General features: G+C 41.4%; 2 protein-coding genes across 6 annotated transcripts in view; both read left to right on the forward strand.

The window, feature by feature from the left end:
• The window catches only part of LOC109951813 (protocadherin beta-8-like), an 8,490-nt gene extending 3,949 nt beyond the window's left edge, over positions 1-4,541 (forward strand). Inside the window, exons 2-3 of the mRNA XM_020586514.1 lie at positions 33-1,332; positions 4,008-4,541. Of these exons, the coding sequence (XP_020442170.1) occupies positions 33-1,332; positions 4,008-4,541 (1,834 nt within the window). The remainder of the gene's footprint in view (positions 1-32; positions 1,333-4,007) is intronic.
• Positions 4,542-5,776: 1,235 nt separating this feature from the next.
• The window catches only part of LOC109951825 (protocadherin alpha-3-like), a 23,302-nt gene continuing 5,788 nt past the window's right edge, over positions 5,777-23,290 (forward strand). For 2 of the 5 annotated variants that reach the window (XM_020586535.1, XM_020586532.1), the window contains exon 1: positions 13,693-16,211. In XM_020586535.1, coding sequence (XP_020442191.1) covers positions 13,854-16,211 — 2,358 coding nt within the window. In that variant the 5' untranslated portion in view covers positions 13,693-13,853. Of the gene's footprint in view, positions 8,312-9,249; positions 11,757-13,692; positions 16,212-17,274; positions 19,767-23,290 lie in introns of those variants that run through there. The other 3 variants (XM_020586533.1, XM_020586534.1, XM_020586536.1) reach the window with 3 other exon arrangements.

The raw sequence follows: 23,290 nt of genomic DNA on the forward strand, positions 1-23,290 counted from the left end.
GTGAATGACAATGCACCTGAGATTGAAGTTACCTCATTTTCCAGCTCGATCCCTGAAGACTCCAGACCTGGAACCACAGTTGCTCTGATCAGTGTAAATGATTTGGACTCTGGACTTAATGGAAAAGTTATTTGCTCCATAGAAGAGGATGTTCCTTTTGCTTTATCTCCATCCGTAAAAGACAAAATGTTTTCATTAGTAACCAAATCTCCTCTGGACAGAGAGAAACAGTCACATTATGACTTGACAATAACTGCAAAAGACGCTGGTCAACCTCCATTATCAAGTGAAAAGACAATAAGCGTTGTGGTGTCAGATGTGAATGACAACACTCCAGAGTTTTTACTGAGCCCCTATACTTTCTATGTCACTGAGAATAATGAGCCAGGAGCCTCTGTGTTTTTGGTTAAAGCTTCTGATCGAGATGAGAATGAGAATGCGCACATTTCCTATCATATTGTCAGGGATGTAAGGGAAGGTAATAAAATGGCTTCATTTCTAAACATTAACTCTGAGAATGGAGACATTGTGGCGCTAACGAGTTTTGACTTTGAAACAGTGAAAACGTTCCAGTTCCACGTTGTGGCCACAGATTCGGGAACTCCGTCACTGAGCAGCAACGTCACAGTCAACGTGTTCATCCTGGATCAGAACGACAACCCTCCAGTCATCCTGTATCCACTCAGCTCCAACGGGTCTGCTGAAGGTGTGGAGGAGATCCCCCGCAATGTGAACGCAGGACACTTGGTGACTAAAGTCAGAGCCTATGACCCTGATATAGGATATAACGGCTGGTTGCTCTTCTCACTGCAGGAACATACTGACCACAGTCTCTTTGGTTTGGACCGCTACACAGGACAGATCAGGACACTTCGCTCATTCACTGAGACAGACGAGGCTGAGCACAAACTGGTCATACTGGTAAAAGACAATGGCAACGTGTCCCTCTCAGCAACAGCTACTGTGGTTGTCAAGCTTGTGGAGCCCAAAGAGGCTTTTGCAGCTTCTGATGTTAAAAGTGCAGCAAAAAAAGATGATGAGGACACTAATGTGACTTTTTACCTGATGATAACTTTGGGCTCAGTGTCTGTACTTTTCCTCATCAGTATCATCGTGCTGATCGCGATGCAGTGCTCCAAATCCACAGACTATACTTCTAAATATCTACAAGAGGCTAATTATGACGGGACACTGTGTCACAGCATCCAGTACAGATCTGGAGACAAACGGTACATGTTAGTTGGACCCAGGATGAGTACAGGATCTACTATAGTCCCGGGCAGCCACGCGAACACACTAGTGCTCCCTGACAGGAGGAGGATGTCTGAGGAGGTAGGACAAATTTAAGTGAAAACTGTAATGTTTGTTTACTAAAGATTTCAGATATATTTCTCTGAATAACATCGTATTGTGTCAATTGGCTTCCCTGGGTTTCTCTGCTTTTATGGCTTAATTTCAGATTGATAAATACATAGTTAATTAGCTTACATTGTAATAGTTAAACAACACTTTATTATGTTTTTATTTGTTTATTTGTTTGTTCTGTTATGATTTCCCATTTTGTCTGATTGGAAGTTGGGAAAGATCAAATTGAAATTGCCTTATTTCATTTTGGTCAGTGTGCTTCCTCAATACTTCACTTAGCCATTAACAACACATTACAAAATAAGCTTTCCCATTCGGTAGGATTACAAGCACAGTATGGCATCGGGAAAAACCAGCCCATGTTCTTTCACTCGTTAATACTGAACCTAAGAAGTTTTCATACTGCCTCAATACAAACGTTTCCTTGAACTGCAACACGTTGTGGCCGCTGTCCGTGGTACTGAAAGCGTTTGGCTTTAGTTTCTGTCAGTAATTTCGTTATCGTAGTGTCATAAGTCATAGAACAATAAGCACAGGAAATAATCATGTTGCCTATGTTTTACACAATTATCAAAACGTATTTTATCTTCCCGATTTCCTGGTCTCTTTCCATATACTACACTAACTTTGCACAGAGATTTGCAATGGCAAAAAAACAAACACTTCTACCACTTGAACGTCTGTGCAGGACATCTTTTATTTTCCTGCAGAGAGAGAATGGGGCGCATGGTGTCAGTGCAATGTAAAAAGTCAGCGTTTCCTTATCTAGTCCTCACTGCTCTTGCGGTCCGCCTCCTAACAACATTCTCGCTTCGTCAATGGCAGGATCGGTTATATGCTTGTTCTCGTAAACGGGAGGTTTGCTCTAATTTCTGACTACATGGGAAGTGAATGATTATTTACAAATAGAAAATCGTTGGATAGTGTCGATACAAGGCATTTAATTGGTCCTGTGATGGATTATTGATACATATTGGATTAACTATGGAACAAAGAAGACGCGAGCCTCGAAGGGCGAGAGGATGTTTGCTTTGCTGTGTGGCTGTTCTGCTGCTGTGGAGTGTGGCCTCGGCGCAGTTAAGATATTCAATCTATGAGGAAGTTAACGAAGGAACTGTGGTTGGAAATATAGCAAAAGACCTGGGATTAGATAAAAACACACTGAAAGACAGGAAGTATCGCGTTGTTTCTAGTAATACTGAACCTCTTTTCTATGTAAATCAAAACGATGGTATCCTGTATGTGAGCAGAAAGATTGACAGAGAAGAGGTGTGCGCACAGAGCAGTACGTGTTTAATAAATCTGAAAACAGTGCTGGAAAACCCACTGGAAGTTCACTACGTGGAAGTGGAAGTGATGGATTTAAACGATCATTCTCCCAATTTCCCAGACAAAGAGACGGACCTGGAGATTTCAGAGTCCGTGTTGCCTGGAGCACGATTTCAACTAAAACCTTCACGGGATGCAGACAGTGGTCAGTTCTCAGTGCAGGATTATAAACTCAGCACCAACGATCACTTCCGTTTGGAGGTTAAAGATAAAGGAGAAGATGGTAAAGTACCAATTTTAGTTCTGCAAAAATCTTTGGATAGGGAGACAGCAGGAAGTCACACCTTAGTGTTGACGGCGCTGGATGGGGGCAAACCCCCGAAATCTGGTAAAATGAATATTCTAGTTATTGTGTTGGATGTTAATGATAACACCCCCATTTTCTCTAAGGATATTTACTCAGTCATGCTCAATGAAAATGCTCCTGTAGGCACCACTGTCGTACAAGTGAATGCAACTGATTTAGATGACGGTCAGAATGGATACTCGTTTACCAAAAGTATGAATCAAAATATAAAAAAACTTTTTGACATAGATCCATCAACAGGTGAAATTGTTGTTAATGGTATATTAGACTATGAGGAGAAGGACAAATATGAAATCGAAGTTCAAGCATCAGATAAAGGCATAGCTCCTCTTACGACAGAAAAAAGTGTTACTATCAAGATAGTTGACGTGAATGACAATGCACCTGAGATTGAAGTTACCTCATTTTCCAGCTCGATCCCTGAAGACTCCAGACCTGGAACCACAGTTGCTCTGATCAGTGTAAATGATTTGGACACTGGTCTTAATGGAAAAGTTATTTGCTCCATAGAAGAGGATGTTCCTTTTGCTTTATCTCCATCCGTAAAAGACAAAATGTTTTCATTAGTAACCAAATCTCCTCTGGACAGAGAGAAACAGTCACATTATGACTTGACAATAACTGCAAAAGACGCTGGTCAACCTCCATTATCAAGTGAAAAGACAATAAGCGTTGTGGTGTCAGATGTGAATGACAACACTCCAGAGTTTTTACTGAGTCCCTATACTTTCTATGTCACTGAGAATAATGAGCCAGGAGCCTCTGTGTTTTTGGTTAAAGCTTCTGATCGAGATGAGAATGAGAATGCGCACATTTCCTATCATATTGTCAGGGATGTAAGGGAAGGTAATAAAATGGCTTCATTTCTAAACATTAACTCTGAGAATGGAGACATTGTGGCGCTAAAGAGTTTTGACTTTGAAACAGTGAAAACGTTCCAGTTCCACGTTGTGGCCACAGATTCTGGAACTCCGGATATAACGGCTGGTTGCTCTTCTCACTGCAGGAACATACTGACCACAGTCTCTTTGGTTTGGACCGCTACACAGGACAGATCAGGACACTTCGCTCATTCACTGAGACAGACGAGGCTGAGCACAAACTGGTCATACTGGTAAAAGACAATGGCAACGTGTCCCTCTCAGCAACAGCTACTGTGGTTGTCAAGCTTGTGGAGCCCAAAGAGGCTTTTGCAGCTTCTGATGTTAAAAGTGCAGCAAAAAAAGATGATGAGGACACTAATGTGACTTTTTACCTGATGATAACTTTGGGCTCAGTGTCTGTACTTTTCCTCATCAGTATCATCGTGCTGATCGCGATGCAGTGCTCCAAATCCACAGACTATACTTCTAAATATCTACAAGAGGCTAATTATGACGGGACACTGTGTCACAGCATCCAGTACAGATCTGGAGACAAACGGTACATGTTAGTTGGACCCAGGATGAGTACAGGATCTACTATAGTCCCGGGCAGCCACGCGAACACACTAGTGCTCCCTGACAGGAGGAGGATATCTGAAGAGGTAGGACAAATTTAATAGACCTTTTACCCAAAGATAATCAGCAAGTACTTGTCCATAAAGACGATGCTTTGGAGAAACATACATGGTATCAGTAGCCTATATGATGCAACGTTGAATGTTCAACCAGCAACATTTCACTCTTAACGGTATTTGCGTGAACTTCTCATGACAGTGACTGCATAGGCTTTTATCATTCCATGGTTTAATTTTGTGTAGTAAGCTCTGATAGTGAATCTGTTTGCTCTTCCGTGGTTTTGCATTGCTGGTGTAATCCTTTTGTCGGGTTAACAACATAACTTCTTTTATATTAACAGCGGCTAACCTGGGTTTTGGTAAAAATTAACAGTGAATGGTTATGTGATTTTTTTGTCTGACTAGTTTACTAAATCCTCTACACATTCTAATTCTTTTAAGTTTGACTTAGCACAGTGTTTACTTTAATATATACTAATAATAATATACATTATAATATACTAACCTATAATAATGATGCCTTCCTATTTTCCTTTTTACACACATAGGGCGTTTAGAAATGCGGATGTTATAAATGTGTATTCAGTTATCTTATTTTCTGCGTTTAGGTGACAAGAGAAATACGTATTCAAGGGCTGGGTGGTTGTGAATATAAGTTAGTTGCACCAGTGGAATCATTATGTCCATACCATGCTCAACCATAGTCAACACATAGCACACGCTCTCCCGAAATGACTACAATTTGACAGCATGGAAGAAAGAAATTACGCAAGACTAATTGGTGAAGTACTGGAAAATAAGTTTGAAAGAATAAGTATAATAATTTTACTAAATGTAGCAGGCCCCAACTGCAGTCAATAGTTATCTGTGTCCATGGTGGAAAGGGTTTGTTCCCATTTTTCCAATATGTTTTCTTAAACTTTAACAAGTGTCAAACCGCAAAATACACAATTTCAGCGATTTAATTCATAAAGTAAGATCACAATAAGTAGTACTTCCAAATGTTATATCCTATACCATCCTACAAACATATTCAGTGTCTCGCTTTTAACTTTACTTGAACATATTTTTCAGTACACTCCGCCACCTCTTCTCCTTTCTATTACTCAACTACCTTTAGTCAAAGACTGACAGAAACCGATAAACATTTAACCTTTATTATGTGCTACAAACTCTCCCAGTGTTGTGCAGTGAGATACTTCTTCGCATGGTGTCAGTATAATGACAAGCTTTACACGAACCTGTCGTCATTGCATTTTGGTTCCACCTCTCGACAACAGTCTCACTTCGGCTTTAGCACAGTGTCTTCGGTTCTTATTGTTGCCTTTGTTTGCCACCGTGTCAGCTTATACGGGAAAAGAGGGATTATAAAAAAACAAACGTGCTGGCTTCTAATTTTAAGACGTAGCTACTGTCCTTGTGATGGATTACTGATGATTTCTGATTTAACCATGGAACAAAGAAGATGCAAGCCTCGAAGGGCGAGAGGATATGTGGTCGGCTGTGTGGTCGTTGTGCTGCTGTGGAGTGTGGCCTCGGCGCAGTTAAGATACTCAATTTCTGAGGAAGTTAACGAAGGAACTGTGGTTGGAAATATAGCAAAAGATCTGGGATTGGATAAAGGCACACTGAAAGACAGGAAGTATCGCGTTGTTTCTAGTAATGCGGATCCTCTTTTCCACGTAAATCAGAATGATGGCATCCTGCGTGTGAGCAGAAAGATTGACAGAGAAGAGGTGTGCGCACAGAGCAGTACGTGTTTAATAAATCTGAAAACAGTGCTGGAAAACCCACTAGAAGTTCACTACGTGGAAGTGGAGGTACTGGACATAAATGACCATTCTCCAATTTTCCCAGAGGAAGAGAAACGGTTAGAAATTTCAGAGTCCGTGTTGCCTGGAGCACGATTTCAGCTAAAACCTTCACGGGATGCAGACAGTGGTCAGTTCTCAGTGCAGCAATATAAACTTAGCCACAACGATCACTTCCGTTTGGAAGTTAAAGATAAAGGAGACGATGGTAAAATACCTATATTAGTTGTACAAAAATCTTTAGACAGGGAGACTGAGGGCAGCCACTCATTAGTACTAACGGCACTGGATGGAGGGAAACCCTCGAGGTCTGGCCAAATGAATATTAGAGTGAATGTCTTGGATATTAACGATAACGCGCCTGTTTTCTCCAAAGATGTTTATTCAGTGATGCTTAATGAAAACGCTCCAATAGGTACCACGGTCATACAAGTGAATGCGACTGATCTGGATGATGGTCAGAACGGAGACATTGTTTACTCATTTAGCAACAGCATGAATCAAAATATTTTAAAACTTTTTGACATAGATCCATCAACAGGTGAGATAGTTGTTAATGGTTTATTAGACTATGAGGAGAAGGACAAATATGAAATTGAAATTGAGGCATCAGATAAAGGCATAGCTCCTCTTACAACAGAAAAAAGTGTTACTATCAAGATAGTTGACGTGAATGACAATGCACCTGAGATTGAAGTTACCTCATTTTCCAGCTCGATCCCTGAAGACTCCAGACCTGGAACCACAGTTGCTCTGATCAGTGTAAATGATTTGGACTCTGGACTTAATGGAAAAGTTATTTGCTCCATAGAAGAGGATGTTCCTTTTGTTTTATCACCTTCCATACAAGACAAAATGTTTTCATTAGTAACCAAATCTCCTCTGGACAGAGAGAAACAGTCACATTATGACTTGACAATAACTGCAAAAGACGCTGGTCAACCTCCATTATCAAGTGAAAAGACAATAAGCGTTGTGGTGTCAGATGTGAATGACAACACTCCAGAGTTTTTACTGAGTCCCTATACTTTCTATGTCACTGAGAATAATGAGCCAGGAGCCTCTGTGTTTTTGGTTAAAGCTTCTGATCGAGATGAGAATGAAAATGCGCGCATTTCCTATCATATTGTCAGGGATGTAAGGGAAGGTAATAAAATGGCTTCATTTCTAAACATTAACTCTGAGAATGGAGACATTGTGGCGCTAAAGAGTTTTGACTTTGAAACAGTGAAAACGTTCCAGTTCCACGTTGTGGCCACAGATTCTGGAACTCCGTCACTGAGCAGCAACGTCACAGTCAACGTGTTCATCCTGGATCAGAACGACAACCCTCCAGTCATCCTGTATCCACTCAGCTCCAACGGCTCTGCTCAAGGTGTGGAGGAGATCCCCCGCAATGTGAACGCAGGACACTTGGTGACTAAAGTCAGAGCCTATGACCCTGATATAGGATATAACGGCTGGTTGCTCTTCTCACTGCAGGAACATACTGACCACAGTCTCTTTGGTTTGGACCGCTACACAGGACAGATCAGGACACTTCGCTCATTCACTGAGACAGACGAGGCTGAGCACAAACTGGTCATACTGGTAAAAGACAATGGCAACGTGTCCCTCTCAGCAACAGCTACTGTGGTTGTCAAGCTTGTGGAGCCCAAAGAGGCTTTTGCAGCTTCTGATGTTAAAAGTGCAGCAAAAAAAGATGATGAGGACACTAATGTGACTTTTTACCTGATGATAACTTTGGGCTCAGTGTCTGTACTTTTCCTCATCAGTATCATCGTGCTGATCGCGATGCAGTGCTCCAAATCCACAGACTATACTTCTAAATATCTACAAGAGGCTAATTATGACGGGACACTGTGTCACAGCATCCAGTACAGATCTGGAGACAAACGGTACATGTTAGTGGGACCCAGGATGAGTACAGGATCTACTATAGTCCCAGGCAGCCACGCGAACACTCTAGTGCTCCCTGACAGGAGGAGGATATCTGAGGAGGTAAGGAATAATATACATGTATTTGGATTTTACAAAAAGAAAAATGGTTAACAACTGGGCACAGCAAACATGCTTTGAGGAAAATTATCTTTATAATCAATATATCAGGTAGAATTTTCCTGTCCAATTATATTAGAGTAGAAAGTAAAGCATGGTTAAGTTGTTCTGGCAAAAACAGTGCTACAGTGTTCATGGTTAAACCAAGACAAAGCGTTTAATAAACACCGAATGGATTGTCTTAAAGATACCAGCATCATCAACACACTTGAAAAGGAATACTATCAGGAAACGTGGCTGGACTGAAGTAACGTTAGCAGAGATCGCTGTCTGTGGTTCTTAACATGTTTGCTGTCAGTTTCTGAAAGCGTTCAAAAGTTTTAGCGTACAGATCACAGTCAGAATTCGCTTTACAGGCCAGCTGTGTTGAACTCACAAGCAATTTGACTCCAAATTATAGTGATAGCACCGTTGACTAACTGTTCTGGTGTCTGGATGCTTTGGTGCACAGGGTTGTGTAGCGCCGTCCAGAGGGGAGAAGTTCTAAGTAACTACATACCACACTACCCTAATGTCGGTGGGCTACTTAATCATTTGAAGTCAAGATATTATCACGTGTTAGGGCGAATTCCTTCAACATTTAGAAAAGGTTGGTTTTAAGTTTTACTGCAGATGGGTTTTGTGTTAAGAGTGAGAAGTCTTCTTATTTATCCCGCACATTTTGGGCAATGCCTCGAGAAAAATAATTACCAAAATACCAACACGCACCACTTATGATTCACCTAATTCGCTAAAAGGGTTTGATATTCTGCAGTGAGAGTGTAGACCGCATGGGGTCCGTGTAATGGTAAAAGTCAGCATTACATGTGTTTGTCGTCATGCATTTGGTTCCACCTCCTCATAGGAGGTGTTCTATTTTAAACCAGTCGTCTTGGAGCTTGCTGCTGATTTTGGTAATCCTCTGTCTACGTTTATTTCCATCGTTACAGGGAGCGGAAGAATATTTTCACGCATTGAAGTGTTATATTCGATCACTGCAATGCAGTTGGTTTCTTGTGAGTGATTACTGACGATATCGCGTTTAACCATGGAACAAAGAAAATACGAGGAACGAATGGGGAGACGATGTTTAGTAGGCTGTGTGGTCGCTGTGCTGCTGTGGAGTGTGGCCTCGGCGCAATTGAGATATTCAATCTCTGAGGAGATTAACGAAGGAACTGTGGTGGGAAATGTTGCAAAAGACCTGGGATTAGATAAAAACGCACTGAAACACAGGAAGTATCGCGTTGTTTCTAGTAATGCGGATCCTCTTTTCTATGTAAATCAGAATGATGGTATCCTGTATGTGAGCAGAAAGATTGACAGAGAAGAGGTGTGCGCACAGAGCAGTACATGTTTAATAAATCTGAAAACCGTGCTGGAAAATCCACTGGAAGTTCACTACGTGGAAGTGGAGGTACTGGACATAAATGACCATTCTCCCAGTTTCCCAGAGGAAGAGAAAACGTTAGAAATTTCAGAGTCCGTTTTGCCTGGAGCACGATTTCAACTAAAACCTTCACGGGATGCAGACAGTGGTCAGTTCTCAGTGCAGGATTATAAACTCAGCACCAACGATCACTTCCGTTTGGAGGTTAAAGATAAAGGAGAAGATGGTAAAGTACCAATTTTAGTTCTGCAAAAATCTTTGGATAGGGAGACAGCAGGAAGTCACACCTTAGTGTTGACGGCGCTGGATGGGGGCAAACCCCCGAAATCTGGTAAAATGAATATTCTAGTTATTGTGTTGGATGTTAATGATAACACCCCCATTTTCTCTAAGGATATTTACTCAGTCATGCTCAATGAAAATGCTCCTGTAGGCACCACTGTCGTACAAGTGAATGCAACTGATTTAGATGACGGTCAGAATGGAGAGATCTTTTTCTCATTTGGTAACAGTGTGAGCTCTAACCTGTTCACGCTATTTAACATCAACTCATCAACAGGTGAGATAACTGTGAAAAATACCATAGACTATGAACAAAAGGACAGATATGAAATTGAAATCCAAGCGTCCGATAGAGGTTTCGCTCCATTAACTACAGAGAAAAGCGTTATAATCCAGATAGTTGATGTGAATGACAATGCACCTGAGATTGAAGTTACCTCATTTTCCAGCTCGATCCCTGAAGACTCCAGACCTGGAACCACAGTTGCTCTGATCAGTGTAAATGATTTGGACTCTGGACTTAATGGAAAAGTTATTTGCTCCATAGAAGAGGATGTTCCTTTTGCTTTATCTCCATCCGTAAAAGACAAAATGTTTTCATTAGTAACCAAATCTCCTCTGGACAGAGAGAAACAGTCACATTATGACTTGACAATAACTGCAAAAGACGCTGGTCAACCTCCATTATCAAGTGAAAAGACAATAAGCGTTGTGGTGTCAGATGTGAATGACAACACTCCAGAGTTTTTACTGAGTCCCTATACTTTCTATGTCACTGAGAATAATGAGCCAGGAGCCTCTGTGTTTTTGGTTAAAGCTTCTGATCGAGATGAGAATGAGAATGCGCACATTTCCTATCATATTGTCAGGGATGTAAGGGAAGGTAATAAAATGGCTTCATTTCTAAACATTAACTCTGAGAATGGAGACATTGTGGCGCTAAAGAGTTTTGACTTTGAAACAGTGAAAACGTTCCAGTTCCACGTTGTGGCCACAGATTCTGGAACTCCGTCACTGAGCAGCAACGTCACAGTCAACGTGTTCATCCTGGATCAGAACGACACCCCTCCAGTCATCCTGTATCCACTCAGCTCCAACGGGTCTGCTGAAGGTGTGGAGGAGATCCCCCGCAATGTGAACGCAGGACACTTGGTGACTAAAGTCAGAGCCTATGACCCTGATATAGGATATAACGGCTGGTTGCTCTTCTCACTGCAGGAACATACTGACCACAGTCTCTTTGGTTTGGACCGCTACACAGGACAGATCAGGACACTTCGCTCATTCACTGAGACAGACGAGGCTGAGCACAAACTGGTCATACTGGTAAAAGACAATGGCAACGTGTCCCTCTCAGCAACAGCTACTGTGGTTGTCAAGCTTGTGGAGCCCAAAGAGGCTTTTGCAGCTTCTGATGTTAAAAGTGCAGCAAAAAAAGATGATGAGGACACTAATGTGACTTTTTACCTGATGATAACTTTGGGCTCAGTGTCTGTACTTTTCCTCATCAGTATCATCGTGCTGATCGCGATGCAGTGCTCCAAATCCACAGACTATACTTCTAAATATCTACAAGAGGCTAATTATGACGGGACACTGTGTCACAGCATCCAGTACAGATCTGGAGACAAACGGTACATGTTAGTTGGACCCAGGATGAGTACAGGATCTACTATAGTCCCGGGCAGCCACGCGAACACTCTAGTGCTCCCTGACAGGAGGAGGATATCTGAAGAGGTAGGACAAAGTTAAGTGCAAGCTGTATTTGCCCTGTTGCCCTCACACCCATTATCACTAAATGCTTTGAAATATTCATACTTCCTATTATTAAAGCTGCTGTGCCTGCCGACCTAGATCATTACCAATTTGCATATAGATCAGGTAGGTGAACAGAGGATGCAGCCCTTACAACACTTCCCACTGATCTATCGAATACAGAGTCAACATAAGGAAAGCTATTGGCCCTGATGGCGTACCAGGAAGGATTTTACAGGCATGTGCGGACCAGCTAGCGGAGGTATTCACCACCATATTCAATCTCTCCCTTCTGCAGGCTGTAGTTCCAACCTGCCTCAAGTCAGCTACCATAATCCCGGTGCCCAAGAAAAACACAGTGAGCTATGCAAGCTGTATTTGCCCTGTTGCCCTCACACCCATTATCACTAAATGCTTTGAAAGACTCATACTTCCTATTATTAAAGCTGCTATGCCTGACGACCTAGATCATTACCAATTTTCATATAGATCAGGTAGGTGAACAGAGGATGTAGCCATTAAAACAGTCCTTAGTCCTTTGTTATATTCTTTATTCACTTATGACTGTGCCCCTATTCACTCTACTAATACAATTGTCAAATTTGCTGATGACACTACAGTAATAGGACTGATTTCAAACAATAACGAATTGCATTACGCGGGGAGATTCAACATCTCGTGCAATGGTGTGAGGACAATAACCTGGAGTTACTTCATAGACAAAGGAAAATTGTGGCGGATTACAGGAAATCCAAATGTATTGTACACTCTCCCCTCTGTATACGAGCAACGGAGGTTCAGAGGGTAGACAGCTTTAAGTTCCTTGGTGTGCATATCTCTGCCAACCTCACTTGGAATACACATATCTCTTATCAGGTGAGACAGTCTTTGGTAAGCCTTCACTTCCTCAGAAAACTAAGGAACGCCCGCCTCCTTCAGACTCTATTGATAAACTTTTATAGATAAGCAATAGAGAGCATTCTGACCTATTGCTGCACCGCATGGTTTAGTAGCTGTATGGTTAGCGCAGCAGAAAAATCCATTGGCTCACCACTTCCCCCCACCAGTGATATTTATACAGATCGTCTCCAAAAAAAGGCCAGATACATTTCTTTGGACAATACTCATCCTGGATACGGGCTGTTTACCTTATTGACCTCTGGGAAAAGGTACAAATTGATCAAATCCAGAACTAATAGATTCAAAAATGGCTTTTATCCTCAAGCCGTGAAATCTTACACCATCAGTTTCCGCCCTTAACATATGAGTGTAATAACTTGGTTTCGTTGCATGGAGGGAGGTATCATGGATTATGGAAAGTGCAATAACTAGGTTTGGCTTGCATACTTATTGCTTATGGCTTGCATTGTTGCTATCATCTAGATATAATTATTTATTGTATAACGTTATATCAATCATCTAGATATAATTTATTGTATAACGTTATAATGTGGTTTTAACTATAACAGTTGTTAAATGCAGCTTGTCATATATGTGGATTCATCCATTTGTTATTCCGTATACTTTGAAAACCACATTAATAATATAATATACTTTTATTTTGTAAAGTGTCTGATATACTGCACTATCACCTAGATCACGATGTGATTGAAACTTTCCTAAATTTGTTAATATAATTTAACGTCGAATCTGTGGCTCTGTTGAATTAGAACCGGTGTTATTCGTTCTCCATGGTGCTGATAGGATTGCGATGTGCGGACAGAGTCACGGTAAAAAAAATAATCTTTCCATTAATATTCTGATTTAAAAAAGCTGTAGTCACTTTGATTTCCTTGTAGTGAACAATGAGATCGCACGGTGTCACTATGTCATGAAAATAACTGCTTTGGCTTGTCACTACATTTTGGTTCCACCTCTTTTTTTAAAGCAATCTCGCTTCGAAACTGGCTGAAACGCTTGTCAACCTGGAGCAGGCTGTATGTATATGTTATCCCGTATTTTTAAACATTTTTCTTTTTTTTATGGACCGAATATATGCACATCTAGATGCATTGGGTTAATTTCGTACAACGCGATTATTAAATCACTGAGGAGTCAGAACGAGGTTTGTTTTTAAGAATGGAACAAAGAGGATGCGGAGCAGGAAGGGCCAGAAGACGGTGGTTCGGATTTGTGGTTGTGCTTTTGTGGACTGTGGCTTCGGCCCAATTAAGATATTCCATCTCTGAAGAAGTTAATGTAGGAACTGTGGTTGGGAATACAGCAAAAGACTTGGGATTAGATAAAAGCACACTGACAGACAGGAGGTATCGGATTGTTTCTAGTGCTCCAGAGCCTCTTTTTTACGTAGATGTGAACAATGGCATCTTGTATGTGAGAAAGAAGATTGACAGAGAAGAGGTGTGCGAGCGGAGCAATACGTGTATGGTAAATCTAAAAATCGTACTAGAAAACCCACTGGAGATGCATTATGTGGGCGTGGAAGTCCTTGATGTAAATGATCATTCACCCATGTTTCCCGAGAAAGAAAAAACGCTGGAAATTTCAGAGTCCGTGCTGCCTGGAGCACGTATTCCCTTACAAGCTGCACGAGATTCAGACGTCGGTGTTTTCTCAGTTCAGCAGTATAAGCTTAGCCCCAGTGACTACTTCCGTTTGGACGTTAGGGATAAAGGAGAAGATGGTAAAATACCTGTATTAATCGTGCAAAAATCTTTAGATAGGGAAACAAAGGGAAGCCACTCATTAGTACTGACCGCAGTGGATGGAGGTAAACCTCCGAAATCTGGCGAGATTATTATTACAGTAAATGTTTTGGATGTAAACGATAATGCACCAGTTTTCTCTAAAGATATTTATTCTGTCAGGCTTGATGAAAATGCTCCAGCAGGTACGACAGTTATCCAAGTGAATGCAACTGACTTAGATGATGGTCCGAACGGAGATTTGGTTTACTCATTTAGTAACAGTGTGAATCGTGAATTGTTTAAGCTTTTTGAAATAAACCCATCAACAGGTGAAATAGCTGTAAAAGCTCTCATAGATTACGAGGACAAAGACAAATATGAAATTGAAATCCAAGCAGAAGACAAAGGTCTGGCTCCACTGGCTACACAAAAAAGTGTCATTATCCAGATAGTTGATGTGAATGACAATGCACCTGAGATTGAAGTTACCTCATTTTCCAGCTCGATCCCTGAAGACTCCAGACCTGGAACCACAGTTGCTCTGATCAGTGTAAATGATTTGGACACTGGTCTTAATGGAAAAGTTATTTGCTCCATAGAAGAGGATGTTCCTTTTGCTTTATCTCCATCCGTAAAAGACAAAATGTTTTCATTAGTAACCAAATCTCCTCTGGACAGAGAGAAACAGTCACATTATGACTTGACAATAACTGCAAAAGACGCTGGTCAACCTCCATTATCAAGTGAAAAGACAATAAGCGTTGTGGTGTCAGATGTGAATGACAACACTCCAGAGTTTTTACTGAGTCCCTATACTTTCTATGTCACTGAGAATAATGAGCCAGGAGCCTCTGTGTTTTTGGTTAAAGCTTCTGATCGAGATGAGAATGAGAATGCGCACATTTCCTATCATATTGTCAGGGATGTAAGGGAAGGTAATAAAATGGCTTCATTTCTAAACATTAACTCTGAGAATGGAGACATTGTGGCGCTAAAGAGTTTTGACTTTGAAACAGTGAAAACGTTCCAGTTCCACGTTGTGGCCACAGATTCTGGAACTCCGTCACTGAGCAGCAACGTCACAGTCAACGTGTTCATCCTGGATCAGAACGACAACCCTCCAGTCATCCTGTATCCACTCAGCTCCAACGGGTCTGCTCAAGGTGTGGAGGAGATCCCCCGCAATGTGAACGCAGGACACTTGGTGACTAAAGTCAGAGCCTATGACCCTGATATAGGATATAACGGCTGGTTGCTCTTCTCACTGCAGGAACATACTGACCACAGTCTCTTTGGTTTGGACCGCTACACAGGACAGATCAGGACACTTCGCTCATTCACTGAGACAGACGAGGCTGAGCACAAACTGGTCATACTGGTAAAAGACAATGGCAACGTGTCCCTCTCAGCAACAGCTACTGTGGTTGTCAAGCTTGTGGAGCCCAAAGAGGCTTTTGCAGCTTCTGATGTTAAAAGTGCAGCAAAAAAAGATGATGAGGACACTAATGTGACTTTTTACCTGATGATAACTTTGGGCTCAGTGTCTGTACTTTTCCTCATCAGTATCATCGTGCTGATCGCGATGCAGTGCTCCAAATCCACAGACTATACTTCTAAATATCTACAAGAGGCTAATTATGACGGGACACTGTGTCACAGCATCCAGTACAGATCTGGAGACAAACGGTACATGTTAGTTGGACCCAGGATGAGTACAGGATCTACTATAGTCCCGGGCAGCCACGCGAACACACTAGTGCTCCCTGACAGGAGGAGGATGTCTGAGGAGGTAGGACTTTGTTTGTGTGTAAATATCTGGCTTGTTTGCGGTGGCAGTGTTCTTTTTTTCATTTGTTCTTAATTTATTCAATCACCCACATAGTAAATGTATTATATTTGCTTGATGCCATAAGAAACTTTTGAGCTTGCACATTTGGCTGGTACACACAAGAAGTACAAATGATAATATACATAGTTATCCATAACAGTTGTTAGCGTAGCTTTAATGTACATGTGGATCCATCCATTTGTTATTTTGTATGCTCACAAAATCAGTATTATAACAGTTTAAATAATCAAAGAACAGGTTGCAACGTGTCGAACTGGAATTTCACTTAGACCACAGTGTGATTTGAACTTTCCTCCTTCTGTAATATGAGTTAAAACACGACGAGTGGCTGAAGTATAACTGGCGTTATTCGCTTTCCATGGTGCTGATATCTGCGCGCTCATGTCCATGACACTTGGCAATACAGAATAAGAAATGCCAAATCAATAAGCTGTTAAATACAGTTAAATCTTCTTTTTGATTATAAATGTATAATGAATAAAATACCAAGTTATTAAATGGACTGGATTTACTCTGACTAACCTCGGGCTAATATCTTTTGAATACACATAGCGGCGTCTTGTTGTTGGATAGTTGAAGATCTACGGTGTGTGACTTAGACTGATGCAGAGTAGGTTAATTAAATTTATGCGGAAGGGTCTTGGTGTAGTTTTCTGTCGGTGGTGCTGAATGCTTGTATTTCTTCTTAAATGTCACAGAAACAAGAACGTCGTAGTGGTGTGGATTGTTTGAAATGACAGTTCTTGGAAGCGGTAACTGATTTTGGCCGCACTCAGTAGGTATATCCGAATAACTCAACTTATGTCTGTGTTATAACTGGAACAGGGTGTTTGTCTCCTTTGCCAAGTGTTGTGGTTGCTATTTAAACATTACATTTTGATAGGCTTCAGATGAAGAGTGTTGCTATAACGATCTGAATCGGATGGTGTCAGTAAAATAGCAAATACTGTATCTGGTGTTTTCGTCATCACTATTAGGTCCAACCCTATATTTTGTAAAAGGTTCAAACACGCAACTAGCACTGCATCATTTGCAACGTCGTTTTGGGGATGGGGAGCGGTATGCCAAGGAATAAAGCTGGTTATTATTTCTTTTTCGCGCAATTATAAATCCCGGAGTTATTATTTTGCAAACATAATGGAACAAAGCGCAAGGCAGGTGTGGAGAAAACGATGGGGATCCGTCGCTTACATTGTGGCTTTGGTAACATTTTGGAGCGACGCTTCAGCTCAGATCAGATACTCTATCTCCGAAGAAGTGAAAGAAGGAAGTGTTGTTGGAAACATAGCGAAAGACTTGGGAATTGATAAGGTGACGCTGAAAGATAGAGAGTATCGCATTGTTGGCAGCTCAACGGAACCTCTTTTTCATTTGAATAAGGACGACGGTATTCTGTATGTCAGTAGGAAGGTGGACAGGGAAGAGATCTGTGAACGAAGCAACGCGTGCCTGATCAACCTTAAGACAGTGCTGGAAAATCCTCTGGAAATCCATTATGTGACCATAGAGGTGCTGGATGTGAACGATCATTCCCCCACCTTTCCCGAGAAGGAGAAACGACTGGAGATATTTGAATCAGCATTACCGGGAGCACGGTTCCAGCTGCAACCTGCGAGAGACCCAGATGGTGGTCAGTTTTCTGTCCAGCAGTATAAATTAAGCCCCAATGATCACTTCCGTTTGGAAGTTAAGGAGAGAGGTGAAGACGTTAAGATGCCATTTCTGATTTTACAGAAACAGTTAGACAGAGAGGCCATGAAAGAACACAGGCTTTTGCTTTTAGCTATTGATGGTGGGAGGCCGGCGAGGTCTGGAACAATAGAAATACTCATTCAGGTGCTTGATGTTAATGATAATTCGCCCGTTTTTACAAAAGATGTGTATTCTGCTATTCTAAATGAAAACACAGCCCCTGGCACGTTAGTTATTCAAGTTAATGCGACAGATCTGGATGAAGGTGTAAACAGTGAAATTGTTTATTCATTTGGTAAAGAAGTGGATATGACTTTGCAAAAATTATTTCACATAAACCCAAAGACTGGCGAAATTATAGTGACAGGTGTGATTGATTTTGAAGAGAAGAAAAGCTATGAAGTTGATATACAAGCTTCAGATAAGGGCTCCATCCCTTTGTCCACAGACAAAACCGTGATCATAAAGGTAAACGACCTTAATGATAATCCTCCAGAAATAGAAGTTACATCATTTTCCAAATCAGTTTCTGAGGATTCTAGAATTGGGACAACTGTAGCTTTGATCAGCGTCAGTGATTTGGATTCAGGCCTCAATGGAAAAGTTTCTTGCTTTATACGCGAAGAAGTCCCTTTCACTGTAGTTCCATCATTGCAGGATAACATGTACGCCATAGTGACCATGTCTCAATTGGACAGAGAACAGAAGTCTTTTTATGAACTCACAGTTGTTGCAAAGGACACTGGTGAACCATCACTCTCATCTGAAAAGATGATAAGTGTGGTTATATCAGATGTGAACGACAACAGACCGCAGTTTTCACTGAGCCCATATATGTTCTATATTACTGAAAATAATGACCTGGTAGCACCAGTGTTTTCAGTCAGGGCATCTGACCTTGATGATAGTGATAATGCGCGCATTTCCTATCACATTCAGAGGGACAGTAGTGGAGACAGTACCGGCCATTTTGTAAATATTAACTCAGAAAACGGAGACATTGTGGCACTAAAGAGTTTTGACTTTGAAACAGTGAAAACGTTCCAGTTTCACGTTGTGGCCACAGATTCTGGAACTCCGTCACTGAGCAGCAACGTCACAGTCAACGTGTTCATCCTGGATCAGAACGACAACCCTCCAGTCATCCTGTATCCACTCAGCTCCAACGGGTCTGCTCAAGGTGTGGAGGAGATCCCCCGCAATGTGAACGCAGGACACTTGGTGACTAAAGTCAGAGCCTATGACCCTGATATAGGATATAACGGCTGGTTGCTCTTCTCACTGCAGGAACATACTGACCACAGTCTCTTTGGTTTGGACCGCTACACAGGACAGATCAGGACACTTCGCTCATTCACTGAGACAGACGAGGCTGAGCACAAACTGGTCATACTGGTAAAAGACAATGGCAACGTGTCCCTCTCAGCAACAGCTACTGTGGTTGTCAAGCTTGTGGAGCCCAAAGAGGCTTTTGCAGCTTCTGATGTTAAAAGTGCAGCAAAAAAAGATGATGAGGACACTAATGTGACTTTTTACCTGATGATAACTTTGGGCTCAGTGTCTGTACTTTTCCTCATCAGTATCATCGTGCTGATCGCGATGCAGTGCTCCAAATCCACAGACTATACTTCTAAATATCTACAAGAGGCTAATTATGACGGGACACTGTGTCACAGCATCCAGTACAGATCTGGAGACAAACGGTACATGTTAGTTGGACCCAGGATGAGTACAGGATCTACTATAGTCCCGGGCAGCCACGCAAATACACTAGTGCTCCCTGACAGGAGGAGGATATCTGAGGTAAGAAACATTACTTTATATCACATCAGTTCAGGTATGAATGCTAGTGACTGAGGAGCTGTAGATCATAATAATAGCAAAAATACTGAATCACACATTCTTTTCAAAACAAGTGGTTGGCAAAGTTGTTCATTTACAGGTGGTTGTGTGGTTAGTTCTCACACAGGCCGGAATTACACAATGGACTGTACTGTGCTGTGTTTGCACCTTGAAGCTGCTGGGTCCTTTTGTACTAAAAATCAGAATCACCTCATAATAATCCAGACTGTACTGTTCAGGCCATTGCCTTATAAACAGTAGGCCATACACTTACTTTGAAACTAAGAAAACCTTTTACCTTAGCAGATTAGGCTTCTATGTATACATAGGTGTAGTTCTCTTTTCACTTGTACACTTTTTTCTGTTTTATGTGTCTTCTCTGTTAGGGATGTTTTGTGTTCGAGTAAAGAAGTGACTACCCAGCTAACAGAGTTATTTGAAGTCTTTGTTTGTTGATGTAGTTCAGGTGATTAAAAGAGCCATGAATGGCTGGAGCTTAGAGAAAGGGGGGGAGAGAATCTGGGGCTGGTGTGCAGTGAATCTCAATGTACAGCCAGTGCAGTGAGGTTGGAACACTTTGCTTCAGTGTGACTTACATGACTGCAAAGCAATGAACAAAAATATGTTCTACTATTTTACTTTGATTGGATTGAAAACATACTAAGCAATGTAGAAAGGGGTGTATGGTTCACATATATACAGTATATACTATACACACTAGCTTCTGTGCAGATGGTGCATTTGAAAGGCTAAATAAATTTGGTCATATTTTACCACATGTGTGAAGTTCTGCAAGGCTTCTTGTCTTATCTTTTGTCAAACACTGTGTGTTGCCCATAGCAACACATGGGGAGATCCACCTCTCTGAGACTACTGGTTTCCACAGACCAGTGTGTGCTGAGCAGTCCTAGCAACAGCAGCAAAAGAGGATGAAGGAGGGAGGGGGGTGAGAGAGAGAAAGCAGAAGAGGAGGGGGAGGGGAAGTCGCTTTTGTACAGCTCATCTATAGACATCTTACAGTATTTAATGAAAATTGCTTTATTTAGGTAGAAACACATGGACAGTGAAATCCTCTATTGTGAAGCAGATGGTGCAGATAGAGAAGTTAGTGTGAAGTCAGAAATAGAGAAGCTTCTAATTAAATATTTTGTGGTAAGGATATAATCTTTTTCCTCAAATAACTGGGTCAAACTTAGATTTCCTGCACTGAAAATGTCTGTATGGAAAACACATTTTCAACTTTCTCTGAATTTGCTCTACTAGATAGTAATAACTGCCTGTTACATTGTGTATGTATGCATATTTTATGTGCACGTGCAAATGTGTGAGAGACAAAGAGCGTGAGGCATCACATGTTTTGCAACACTGCTACTGGTGGTAAGCTGTGCCTGGACAGCAGATGCCCAGAAAAGATTTACCGTTGTGATTAAATTTGAGTGCATCTTATTAACACTAACAAGTGCAGGGAGTTATCAGTGTACCACACTGGTTCTGTTTGGTTACACTGTGAGCTGGTTGTGCATCCAAAAAGAGTTGTGTCTTACTGAATTGTGTATCATTGGACCTGAATTAGTTTGCCATGGCTTTTCCCCATAGTTTGGAGGATTAAAAAAAAAAAACAGCCTCAGATGAGGGTGGATTATGCATGCAGAAGGCCAGCACATGGGATGCTATTTGGTCAGCTGATGAATCAACCCATCATGTTCAAACATCATTCAAGTAATTTTTGCCTTAATGCAGACATATTGGACACGATTAAAGTTAATCTATATTACTTATACAAATAAACATTATAACATTTTTAAATGTACTCATACTGTGTGCAATTAGGCAATTTTGATTTTGATTACTGTGAAGCAGGAGCCTGTAAATTGCATGTTCCCTGTATAATGTCATTCTCTATGCACATTTCGCTGGGGGTGTGGCTGCTTGCCCCAGTGGCTTTTGTCTGTCTGCTTGGCTGGCATTTGCAGTTGTGTCTGCATGCCGAGTGCCCACACTGAAAATCACTCACAGTCAGTGATGCCTGTGTTTTGTGGGGCTGTGAATGTTATGTTAGGCAGGTGAGCACATTTTCTCCAGTAACCTGTAGCCAGTATTGTAGGGAGAGAGGGTAAGACTACAAGCCAAATGTCAGGGAAACAGAGAGGGGACGCATCTGTTACAGCAAGAGGGTGTGTGCTGCAATTTCAGCAGCTGGAGAAAAGAAGGCTTATTTTATGTGGCTTTGTTTCTGCATTCACAACAAATGTACATAATGTTGACAGCTTTCTGTTTTCCTTGTGTTCCTCTCTTCTATTTGCTCTCTGACATTTTCTGCATCCACCTATCTTATACTCCTGCACGCAGGTTTTCATGTAAACCTTTTAAAAGCTGTTATGTTTTAAGATTTCCTTTTAATGTCTCTGTCCACTTTCAACGCCCTCTCCTATAAGTGGTATACTCCATCTTTGGTCTCTTTTTGTTAGATATTACAACATGACTGTTAGTTTATAAGACACCATCCCTTGCTGCACTCCCTGTTCTGCTGTGTTTCATGTAGTGCCATGCTCTTCTCTGTCTCTCTGTTATGCAGCTTCCCTCTCTGTCTCCTCACTATTCCTCATCTCCTCCCTTTACCTCCATATTGGTATCCTGTCATGGCTTTCCCCTCCCCCCATTGCACTCTTGGCCTCCTTCTCCCGCTTTTAGGTCTGTCCTCCATCACATGCTTCCCTTTCCTGTTTCTTTTTTATTTTCACATGTTTCTCTCTGAAGTCTGCCGCATCTTTGGTTCTGCCACATGCTCTTTAGCTCTGTGTTGCTGTACCTCCTGTCTAGAGGCTTATGGCTGCAAATGCTGCCGGTGCAGTTGTGTGTCAGTAGGGCACATTCTCAGTTTTTGCTCCAGCATTTTTTTTTTTCACACTGAGGTCTGCATCAGTGATGGTAATCTAATTTACACATAGGGCACAATGAAAACAGTTACTCTCTTCATCACTTTCTTACTACTAAATGCACAAGCAAGAACTTCTTGCACATACAACCTCTTCATCACTTTCTTACTAGTAAACACACAAGCAAGAACTTCTTGCACATACAACTAATCTATCTTAAGGAAAGGCATTTTTACATAAAGGGAGGTGAATAGACAGAGGCAGACAAAACAGAGGATAAGTAGAGCCCTGTGCCAAAAGTCAGATGTTCTGAATTAACTGGGTGTATTTCTTAGAATATCAGGAAGAGTTTCATCTTTACATTTCAGTTTCCATGTCATCTACCAAACCTTCATCACCATGGTGAAGCTGGCATAAACAGCAGCTCACAAATATGTGATATTGACCAGACAATAATACTGGCTGACCCATTTCACCAAGTGGATTCACTGTGTTATGCTGCACAGGTAATATAGCTGTTTAATGATGTTTAATGCTAAGACTAGCCGCAGCTACTGTGTGTCATTCTTCAATAAAGTACATCAAATGAATGCATGGTTATTCTAGCCC

This window comes from Monopterus albus, unplaced genomic scaffold (genome assembly GCF_001952655.1).
Source record: "Monopterus albus unplaced genomic scaffold, M_albus_1.0 scaffold411.1, whole genome shotgun sequence".
In the NCBI taxonomy this organism is placed as follows: Eukaryota; Metazoa; Chordata; class Actinopteri; order Synbranchiformes; family Synbranchidae; genus Monopterus; species Monopterus albus.